The 11,011-nt window shown below is 42.6% G+C and overlaps 1 protein-coding gene across 1 annotated transcript; it reads right to left on the bottom strand.

The window, feature by feature from the left end:
- Positions 1–69: 69 nt before the first annotated feature.
- Positions 70–7,809, bottom strand: nots (nothepsin). The gene is made up of 9 exons (XM_033615131.2): positions 7,664–7,809; positions 6,467–6,647; positions 5,593–5,710; positions 5,266–5,384; positions 4,101–4,300; positions 2,211–2,336; positions 1,826–1,970; positions 1,630–1,728; positions 70–294 (listed from the first exon to the last, which is right to left on the bottom strand). Exons 1-9 carry the CDS (start codon positions 7,735–7,737, stop codon positions 130–132), a joined length of 1,227 nt encoding a protein of 408 aa, XP_033471022.1. The 5' UTR covers positions 7,738–7,809; the 3' UTR covers positions 70–129.
- Positions 7,810–11,011: the final 3,202 nt, after the last annotated feature.

Below are 11,011 nucleotides of genomic sequence, written 5' to 3'. Positions count from 1 at the left end.
CAGCCAGTGATAGTTGATGGTAACCTTGAGTCCCACTTGTGTTACAATGATTACAAAAAGCTGTGAAGGTCATTTTAACTGTATCATATTTATTGGTCATGCAGTTGTCAGCCATTAATAACTGATGGATTAGTGCTTAGCAGTGGCCAAGCCGACCCGGTCTTGTCCTCTGTCGAAGATGCTGTAGAACTCTGTCAAAAATACATCTCCCAGAATCCACAGGGGGCCTTCGGGGGTAACAATGTCCACAGCCTGGAAACCGCTGAAACACAACTCCCTGTCGCCGAGCATCTCCTGTAGGTCGAGACATTTCAGTATCATACTGTGTATTTATCAAAGTAATTTGTCATGTCGAGCATAAAAATTAAACTGAATGAATAAGTGTGTCGCTCAGGTCCAAGATATAAAAACTTCAGACTAAACATAAATAACGACAAAAATATTGAATGTTAGCCGTCAAACCTTTGCTTCAAAACATTCGTCAGTACATCCTTACCTACAATAACCAATGTGTTTTGAAAGCACGTTATGAGAAAGACACATCTATCAGCACATCCTGAACCAGAGAGGAAAACTAAGACGTGGTATACAGTTTGTCTGGGGTGAAAACCTGTAGAATCTTCTCACAGGGTTTTAGACATCTGCTTTACAGTTTCCTGAAACACTGCAAACTGTCTTGGAAAATCCTTCATACTCTTTAATTGTATAAAGTTTGGCTGGACTGAAAATCTTCAGTCTCTGCTTTCTGTGACACATGCTTTGAAATATCTGTAGTCCAGTCGTAAGAAGAAAATGTTGGCATTGTTTGTTTCTGCAAACCATAAATACATTTGTACTTTTCAGACATGTCATATCAATGTTTTTAAAGTGATGCTGTATTTGAGCTGACAGTCACTGGGAGGTGGAGCGGAGGGTGGATTGCGTGACACCTAGACGAGACGAGTGCCAAGCTGCAAGCTCTTGTTATCTGTGATATTGGGCTTTATAAATAAAATTGAATTGAATTCAAGACCAACAAAATCGGTTGTATTTTAGCAAGTCATTGATTTGTTTTCAGCCATGATACCACCAAGACACTGCCATATTTCAAGCCAGAACAGTACCACAAAAAGCTTATTTCAATTTTTATACTAAGAAATTCCAAGGTCATTCCTGCATTTCCAGTTGGGACAGTGCCACAAAAGGGTGGTGTTTTTTCTATCAAAAAAATTGCAGCGTTACCTGTCGGGATAGTGCCACAAAAAGCCATTGTTACTTAACAAGACATTGCTTTGTTTCCTTTTGGAATACTGCCACCAAAAGCAGATTCTGGGGAGCCAAAACATGATCTTTTCTCTGCTAGACCTTCCTAACACTGAAAACCTCCAAGAAATCTCCCCGGAGCCTTCTGGACCTCTTAAGAAACCAAGACACCCTGTGGTACCCTTGGACCCTGGGCCTCTTAAACCCTTCAGAAACCCTTGCAAATACCCGAACACCTCCTAGACCCACACCCCTTGATCCCTACGCTACATGCTAACAATGTAATCCGTATTATTAATCACAACAAACACAGATGGCTGCAAAACAAAGTCTGTTGGTGATTTGGAAAGACACACAAAGAAGACAAAGCACGGACAGAAAACAAACCTTCCTGACATATTGCTCAGAAGTCAGTGTGTACTCTTTTCCTCCCAAAACGAATGTCACATGAGGCAAACTGGACAGCCGGACACAGTCGATGAGGTACTGAAACACACACAGAGGTAAAAATCAAAGGAGATTATTTGTTAATCAAAAGTCTTTTTCAGTTTTAATTATTCTCCAGGATGATTTTTTGTTTAACCTCTCCAATGTTTGTGGGAGAAGCTCCAATCAGCTGCTGAAGGCTGAGGATGTCATTGGTTGGTCCGGCGATGAGGGAGGTTCCAGTATCTACGATCGCCTGGCAACCATTAGGACAGAACGAATTCATACCCTGCACAGCCACGCTGAAACACACAGAGGTCATTAAGTTTGCATGTTTCTGTGAGCGGTGAGTGAATACTTGTTGTCTTATAGTCCTGCTGGGACCGCCATCTACTGGTTACTGTGTGTACTGCACAGCACACCAGCACAATCTATTAGCTGTGACGGTAACTGTGATGAACGAGGTCAAGAACCAAAGATGCCACAAAATCAGGAAAAGCATTTTGAAATAACAAAGAAATCATCAAAAGTGTGTCAGAGACCTGTCCATCTTAATCTGCCAGTATCTCTTAGCAGTCACAGGAAGCCAGTTGATTGGTCCACTGTACAACGCCTCGTCTGTTCCGCCTAGCAACAGTTCGCCTTGTGGGTTGCCACTACTTGTTTTCCTGCAGGGACAAAAATCACATTTCAAGCGACAAACTTTATTGACTTAATTATGTTCAGTCAAGAACCAAAAACACTTCTGAACACCCAGAGTCCTCTGCACCCTCCTGGGACCCTCTGACTCCTGTGAAAGTCTTTAAACCAACTCTTAAGCCAGACATTCACTCATACTCCAGGAGTAAAGGCCTTTGCACACAAAGTCTGTTTTAAATCCAAATTTGACGCATGTCTAAAAACAAAAAAAGAACAATCTCACGTCATGTCAATCATCTTTGCACACTGATTCCGAAACTTTAGTTCGTCATCAAAGTTGTCAAAACAGGTTTGATTTTCTGTGTTTTTCACATCTGTCAAAAGCCTTTAGAGATGTTTGACCAAGAATCAGAAAATAAAATCTGGTGGCAGGACACATCCATGACAAAACAGAGGAACGGGTCTAAAAAAAGTCCCTCAAAATGGTTTTCTAAGAACTACTATCGTTCCTAATTCTTGCAGTGCAGGCACAACAAAAAGGGGGGTTTTAGAACTATGAAAAGGCCCTCCAGTCTGAAAATGCCTTTGGCTTCTTCTCAGGAACTTTCTGGAAGCTCTTAGACTACCTTGAGACCTTTAAACTCTCACTGGGGAACCTCTGAAGTCCTGGATCCTTCTGGACCCATCTGACTAAAACATAGGTTACCCTAAAACATGTTTGATACTAGGGCATTAACGACTTTGATTTTTTTCAGGTCGACTTATCTGTCAATAAAGTCGAAGTCGAGTCGACAAGTCATTTGATGATGTCATCACATTGACACGGCGGAGGAAAGTGAAGTATCTCCACACATGTGATGTGTGTCTGTCAAGGGCCAAACATACTCGGGCAGAACGTACGCAGAATGGACTCCGCGGAGGTCTACACGGACTCAAAGCGGACTTCCGCAAGCCCTGTGCGCGCAAAGCTCAGATTTTACAACCGTGCGGACTCCGCTCCGCGCACCAGTGACTGCTCAGCATGTATTTTTCACATCGCGGGGATTTTTCACAGACATTTTTACAGGAAACTACAACGCGGAAGTGCGCTCGACTATGAAAGCCTGAATGACTGGAGTCTGCTCCGCTTATAGTACGCCCGAGTATGTTCACTTAGTCAAGGATAAAGTATCAGTGTAAGCCAATCAGAGGCAGCGATTGCATTCCGTACACAAGCACAGAGAGAGAGAGAGAGAGAGGGAAAAAGCACACGACTTGTCGACTTCTCCCGGGGGGTGTCGACTTGTGCCACTGACGTCAACACGTCGACAAATCGACTTTTCTGTTAATGCCCTAGTAGATACCCTTGGAAGCCAAAGGAATCCCAAATTATAGAGGTGTCTGCAAGACACAGTCTCTCTGAGTGTTGCCCAGATGTTCTAGCCAGTCACCACTGGAGCCAGATGGCACCCCGAAACATGGAAACGTCCTACATCACCTGAAAACAACCTGGAAACACAAGACCCTTTCAGAACCTCTCCTGAACAACCAACCAACAATTCTTGAGCTTTATATGGACTCCTGGAAGAGCGTAGACTCCAGTTTGGAAACCAAAAACAAGTGTGACTGTAAAGTTGCTTGTTCAAATACAAAATGAAACTTGTACAGGAACTCTCCTCCCTCCAATGCACCCTGAGTACGGCACTGAACCCTGAACTGGTGGTACTGGTTGTACTGGTGAGCTCCTGGTGTGAATGCCTGAAAGGAGACAAACTCTTGAGTCATGGCATTAGGCTGGAAAAAAGAGGTTGAACCTGTTGAGGTAAAAGGAGAAGACTTTCTCCTCCACTGTCTTCTGCGTCATCATGTTGTCAAAAAAGGGGTTTCCAAGGATCTCTGCCAGGGACGGGTACGCCATCCCCAGAACGCCATCGAACTTCGCCATTACAAATGCGGCACCAGGCTCGTAGACTGACTCTCCGAACTCCTGGTTCAGGACGGTCACACCCCCAACCTGGAACAGAAGATATGTGATTATGGAATTTGATAAAACAGAGAACATCGTCAGCCTCTCCAGCAGTGTGGGGTCAAAACAAATCTTCAAGTCTTAAGAGTTGGAGGAGCTGGAAGTAACAGATGTCAACATCAGTCTCCTTTTGCTCACAAACTGTTTTACTCTTGAGGTGATTTCTTGATGTTGGTTTGGTACGATAGAAATAAATGGGAATTTATTTTGATAGAAATGTATTTCCATGACCCCAGAATCAAGATTTTTGTCAGGAAATGTAATGCACATGAGTATTTTTAATGTTTAAAAGATAACACGCTGCACATACAAACGATTTTATTGATGTTTGCTATTACTGGACAGTTGGTATTACAGAAGCCGAAAGGAAACACAGGAAGACAGAAGGTTATAATAACACAGGTCCATGACCAAAACCAAACTGTTGTTCGACATCACGGTTTGTGGCGTGCACTGTAATGATTCAGCTACTAAATTTCAAAGGTGTCAAAGACTTTGTTTTCACGGCTGTATTACATGCTGGTATCCACCGTCAAAAAATTTGAAGAAAATCTTGAAATATTGAAAAAAACGTTTTCACACTCGAGGAGCTGGAGGAGTTGAAGTATCACCTAAAGATAAATACAGCTACGTTTGTCTATTATTTTTGGGTACAAAAACACTAAAGTCCCGACTGAAACAGAATCAGGGACATGCAAACGTATGGGATGTATCTTAAACGTCTAGTGTGTGGGATTTAGTGGCATCTAGTGGTGAGGCTGCAGATTGCAACCAACTGAAACTTCTCCTTATGCCAAGCATGTAGGAGACCTAAGGTGGGCGACACAAAAATGCGACTGGACTTATCTCTAGAGCCAGTGTTTGGTTTGTCCCTTTTGAGTTACTGCAGAAACATGGTGATTATATCATATATACATACATGAATATTTTTAGTGCAGTAGAATAAACTGGACCTTCAGTGTGTCTCTGGCCATCACTCCCAGCAGGTGTCCTGATCCGTAGTTAATCCCAAACATCCGACCGTCATGACGAAACGAAGAGGACTCAAACGCCCTAAAGCGTCTGTGCAACGCTGTGAACACACACACACACACACACACACACACACACACAGACCTTGAACTTCTTATCACAGTCTCTAAACCATGATGTCATACTGTTCTGACCCACAAACACAGCTCTTATAAAATACCAACAGTGTCAAACACCTGAGTGTACTGTGGTGGTATACTGTGAGTTGTGTGTTGTGTGTGTGTGTGTAGTGTAGTGTTGTGCAGTACCACAGGCTTGGCTGACGCAGTAGGATGACGGCACCCAGAGGTCGGATGAGCCAGTGTCAAAAATCACAGAGAAGTTCTGCCCTGGAGTCCCGAGAGTGATTTCACCATAATACTGAGCCTGATACACAACAGAGACACACAATGGAGATACACACAACAGACACACACACAACAGACACACAATATTAATTCCAGTGAAGTGTTTCAGAGATGAAAATTGCTAATAGTTTAGCCTTCTGCTAACAGGTGCTAAAGGCCCACGGCTGCAGCTTCATGTTCATGCTTATGTAGCTAACGTTAGCTAGAGCCTCAAGTCACAGTGTGTCCTCCGCCTCACTCCCCGCCGCAGCTCTGGAGGCAGACCCCCAGTCAGCAGCCGTAGCAACTTGAATCCAGCCTGCGCAAACCCCAGCAAACTTTCTGTTGCTGCCGTTACACAGGTTAGACCTGGTGCAGCTGGAAACTGCTATGACACCCAGCACCGGCGGGTTTTCCCCGGTTGAGTATGAGCCGCTACAGTCGCTGACCGAAGCTCTGTCTCTGGAGCTGCAGCCTGTTTTCCTCCCAGGGAAGCAGTCCACAGTGGTGAGGAGTGAGGCGGAGGGACTATGGGGTGACTAGCAGCGAATTCTTGTCTCGTCTTTGGTCTGATAAACAGAGAGAGAGCAGCGAGGACGGGCTGAGTTATGAGCTGCAGACAACTCTACAGTCAAACGAGATTAAATTAATCACTGTATTGAAACACATGGTTACTGTATGAAACGGATACATATGCCCATGGTGGAGGAGGAGGAGGGACTCATGAGCAGATGCTGGTTTGGTGCCTTGCTCAGCAGCACATCAGTAACACTAAGACAGTCAGAGTTGTTCTTACGTCCATGTAGTTGTAGATCTTCTCGCTGTAGCGTCCGAGCCGCAGTGACGGGGTGCCGGGCGGGAAGCACTGAGCGTAGCGCCGGCTAAACATGTCGGGGCGGTGATCCGTCAGGAACTCCTGCAGCAGGCCGTCGGCTCGCAGCTGGGAACGAACCGAACGCACCCGCTTCAGAGGAACCCTGCGGAGGAAACATTTTAAAAAATATATTCGACTAGTTTTTCCTTAATCTTTAAAGAAGTAGTTCAACATTTTGGGATATAAACTATGAGACAGCCTGGTCCTGCACAAGACCTCTCACTGATTAACATGTTGTTTCATTTGTGTATAAACCACAGACTGTGTAAAGTAATGGACGTAGCCACCGTGACATCACCTACTGGTTTGTGGTCTTTTGTTTTGAAGCCTTGATTTGGCATTTTAGAGGTTTGGAGCCAGAAGTGACCATATCTGGAAGAGAGTGTGACGCTAACCCTAAAACCAGCTGCTAGCTTGGTTAGCACAATGCATTTACAGCTGTAATTAACTGTGATGCTAATGCTAATTTGTTACTCGCAAAAAACGGTATGTCTCAAAGTCAAGGAAGGATCCTTAAATGGCTGAATTTCAAGGACGCTACATCATCAAATTCCACCTAAGGTCTGCTCCGATGTCAAGGATCCTTCTGAGTGTCATGAAGGATGCATGTGTGTATCCTCTGCGGGTACAAATTCCTTGTAAGGACTCGTCCTACCAAGGAATGATCCTTGACTTTGAGAAACACCAACAGGCTTAAAACCATTAAAACAACCAGAAAAACTGATCCTCTGACCCCTAATGCTTCGTTCACGCTACAAGCAACAACAGATGAAAACATTTGTGCAAATTTATTTATTCATAGCTGAGATCAAAACCTTTCATTTGCTGCTGGTCAGAATATTCTAACGTAAATTATGCCAGAGACATATAGTGTGCCAACTAACCCCGACCTCCCCTACTTTATATTTTCCAGTGTAAAACAAACCCGACTCACTAACTTAAACTAATAATAGAAGTCAATTATGAGTCAATTTTCAAAACTGTGGGAATAAAATGTTTTTTTTAGCCCTAAAATAAATAAAAAAAATATCCGTTTTCATGTCTGCAGTCTGACTTGAATGATAAAAAAGCAGTGACTGTATTTGTACACTGACATTAATGAAGGTGTATTTTTCCTACCTGACCAGCGCTGAGCTCGTCCATGTCCAAACCAACAGCAGCACCAACACCAGCCTCAACATGTCTGTCCCCATCTGTCTGTCCAACTGCTGGTTTACACACCATGAGGAGTTTTCATCGGAGTTCTCTGCTGCTCTGATTGGATCACCTGCTCTATGTGTGTGTGTGTGTGTGTGTGTGCTGATAAAACACAGACACTGGTGGAACCTGAAACTTGATGCATCAATAATTACCTGATGAATAACATGACAAAGTAAAAGCAGCTATCAGACAATATGTGAAGGTTTACGTGCTTTTTCCAGACCTGTCTTTCGCGGAGACGGGGCTGCTAGAGAGGAAAATGTTTCTAAGACGTTACAAATGTTTTATTGCGAAACTACGATTAAGATAAGACTTTATTTATCCTGAAGGAAACTGTTGTGGTTTGTGTCTGTCCAGTTTGGGGACCACAGAATTGCATCTCCGCTCTTTGCAGATGATGTGGTTCTGTTGGCTTCATCACAGCCTGATCTCCAGCATGACCTGGGGCGGTTTGCAGCGGAGTGCGAAGCCGTCAGGATGAGAGTCAGCACCTCCAAATCTGAGGCCATGCTTCTCTGCCGGAAAACGGTGGATTGTTCCCTCCAGGTTGGGAGAGTTACTGCTTCAAGTGAGGGAGATTAAGTATCTCGGGGTCTTGTTCATGAGTGAGGGTGGAATGGAGCGTGAGATGGATCGGCGGTGATGCAGGTGCTGTGCTGGACCGTCGTGGTTCAGAGGGAGCTGAGCCGGAAAGTGAAGCTTTCGACTTCCTGGTCCATCTCCGTCCCAACCCTCACCTATGGTCATGAGCTCTGGGTAGTGACTGAAAGAATGAGATCGTGGATACAAGTGACCAAAACGAGTTTCCTCTGTAGGGTGTCTGGGCTCAGCCTTAGAGATAGGGGGAGGAGTCAGACATCTGGAGGGAGCTCGGAGTAGAGCTGCTGCTCCTTCACGTTGAGGTGGTTCAACATCTGATCAGGATCCTCCTGGGCGCCTCCTGTTAGAGGTGTTTAGGGCACATCCAGCTGGTAGGAGGCTCCGGGGCAGACCCAGAACACACTGGAGGGATTACGTATCTCATCTGGCCTGGGAACGCCTTGAGGTCCCCCAGGAGGAGCTGGAAAGTGTTATTGGGGAGAAGGACGTCTGGGGTACTTTGCTCGGCCTGCTGCCCCTGAGACCTGGCTTTGGATAAGTGGATGAAAATGGATGGAAACAGTTGTAGAACAAAAGTAGAAAAGCGTACAAATAAAACAACATATAAACAATAGAATGATAAGTGAGGTGAAAAAAACAAACGTACACAATGCCAAAAGTGTGAACAGGTTAATGGTTTCACTGGGAAGAAAATAATCAGATTTTACTGTAAATAACTGTATGTTAACATATTTCTAATCACATATAAATCTATGTGAAATAACAACAATTATCTCTAATTTAATAAAGTTTCTTTAAATGTTTTTTCTGTAGTGGAAAATTCCAGAACTGTTTAGTTATTTTAAGGTAAATTACATTAATTCTACTCTAAATGTTTACTTTACAAATTCTGTACAAAAATGTACACTGAAAAAAGCAGCCTCTATAAACAGAAATGATCACTGCTATACACACATGCCAAAAGATTAATGGTAACACTGGGGAAACTGTAAATAACTGTATTTTAACATGTTTAAAGTTACAAATAAATCTATGCGAAATAACAGCAGTTATCTATTTTAATAAAATTTCTGTGAGCATATTTGTTTTTTGTTTGTTTGTTTTTTGCAGAAAATGACAGAACTTATTTTAAGGTAAATTACATTAATTCTGCTCATACATGTTTACATTACATTCAGTTCTGCATGAAAACACACACTTAAAATAATAAAACCGAAATTATTGCTGTAACACACACATACCAAAAAATAAACAGTGAGGATCATAACAGACAGATTGATGATATTTTTAAGGTCAAAATGAATTTTAAAATTCTACTTAGTGAGCTGCGTTTGATCGATAATCAGAATCAGAAACACTTTATTGATCCCCGAGGGAAAAAAACTGTGATTCGCTGCAGTCGCTCCGATGTGTAGAGAATTATAAGAGTATGAAAAAGACGTTAATATAAAGTAGTAAAATAGAATAAAAATAAAAATCATCATGCAACAGTGTTTAACACTAATACTTAAGATACAGAGAATAAAAATGTCTTCACTCTGCTGAGTCATTAAACACTGCATAAACTGGTATGTTGTATTCAGAAATATCAAATATGTCTTGTGTTATAATGTACAATTTATACATTAATAGAATAAAAACAAGAATAAATATGTTCAGTTATGTGCATTACATGTTGAATACATGTTGAGGTGTTGGTGAGAATAAATCAGTTTACTTTTTAACAGGCCACACAAACTTTATGCTGTTTTATTTGTCTGACAGTTACAGTTACAGTTAAGGCTTTTTAAGAACTGTTGGACGCCTTTTAGCCACATTTAGGTCCAATATTTTTACATATATGTGCCCTTGCTCAGAGGAAGGTGTTTAATGGTTATTAGAGTGAGTTATGTTGATCTACATTCTGCCAACAGATGTGCAAGTATGAGGTACATTCTACGACATTAGTCAGTGTTGAATGAAGCCGACTGTAAAGACCGAGCATCTTTTATTGTGGGGAAAATGAACAAGTTTTATGATTAACAGGAATCTTGTGTGGTTTCAGTGCTGTTGGGTAACTTCAGTGTGTTGACACTTTGAGGTCTCAGTCACTCTGACCTGATGAAGCACGGCCATTCTCACAGAGGTCCCTTGACCTCTGACCTCAGAGGTCTGATCTGACTTTAAATGTGTTCTGTGGGTCCACGAGACTCTCCTTTACAGACACGTCCACTTTATGTTCGTCCCACACAGCTCTGGGCACAAAGTACAGATTTATGACACACAGTGCTGAGCTGCATCTCAAATTGATCTGCAGGTTTCCAGCTTTCAGGTGATACAAACCTCTTCTGTGGGCACATACTGCTGACCTGCTGTCTCCCCCAGAAGATCCCCTGTACCCCCAAAAAAGACAAATCTGAGTCTACAGTATGTGGCTGTCAGATGGTTGTCTTTTTGACCACACTGTTGTAGCAGAGCAGCTCTGATCTGAAAGAAATAAATCTAAAATTTAAGATCGTAAAGTTAATTTGTTTGCATGAATTTAATTCCCACTCAAAACACCCTCTAAGAATGACTTCACGTTGTTAATTCGGACTTTAAAACTGTTTTGAAACGCAGAATTATGGACTTTAAACCTGCAATTAATCAATCGACAGTTCTACTTAAAGACACAAAGATAAACAAATC

The sequence above is a fragment of the Epinephelus lanceolatus genome, chromosome 23, assembly GCF_041903045.1.
Source record: "Epinephelus lanceolatus isolate andai-2023 chromosome 23, ASM4190304v1, whole genome shotgun sequence".
Lineage (NCBI taxonomy): Eukaryota > Metazoa > Chordata > Actinopteri > Perciformes > Serranidae > Epinephelus > Epinephelus lanceolatus.
This window is presented reverse-complemented; position numbering and strand designations above follow the sequence as displayed.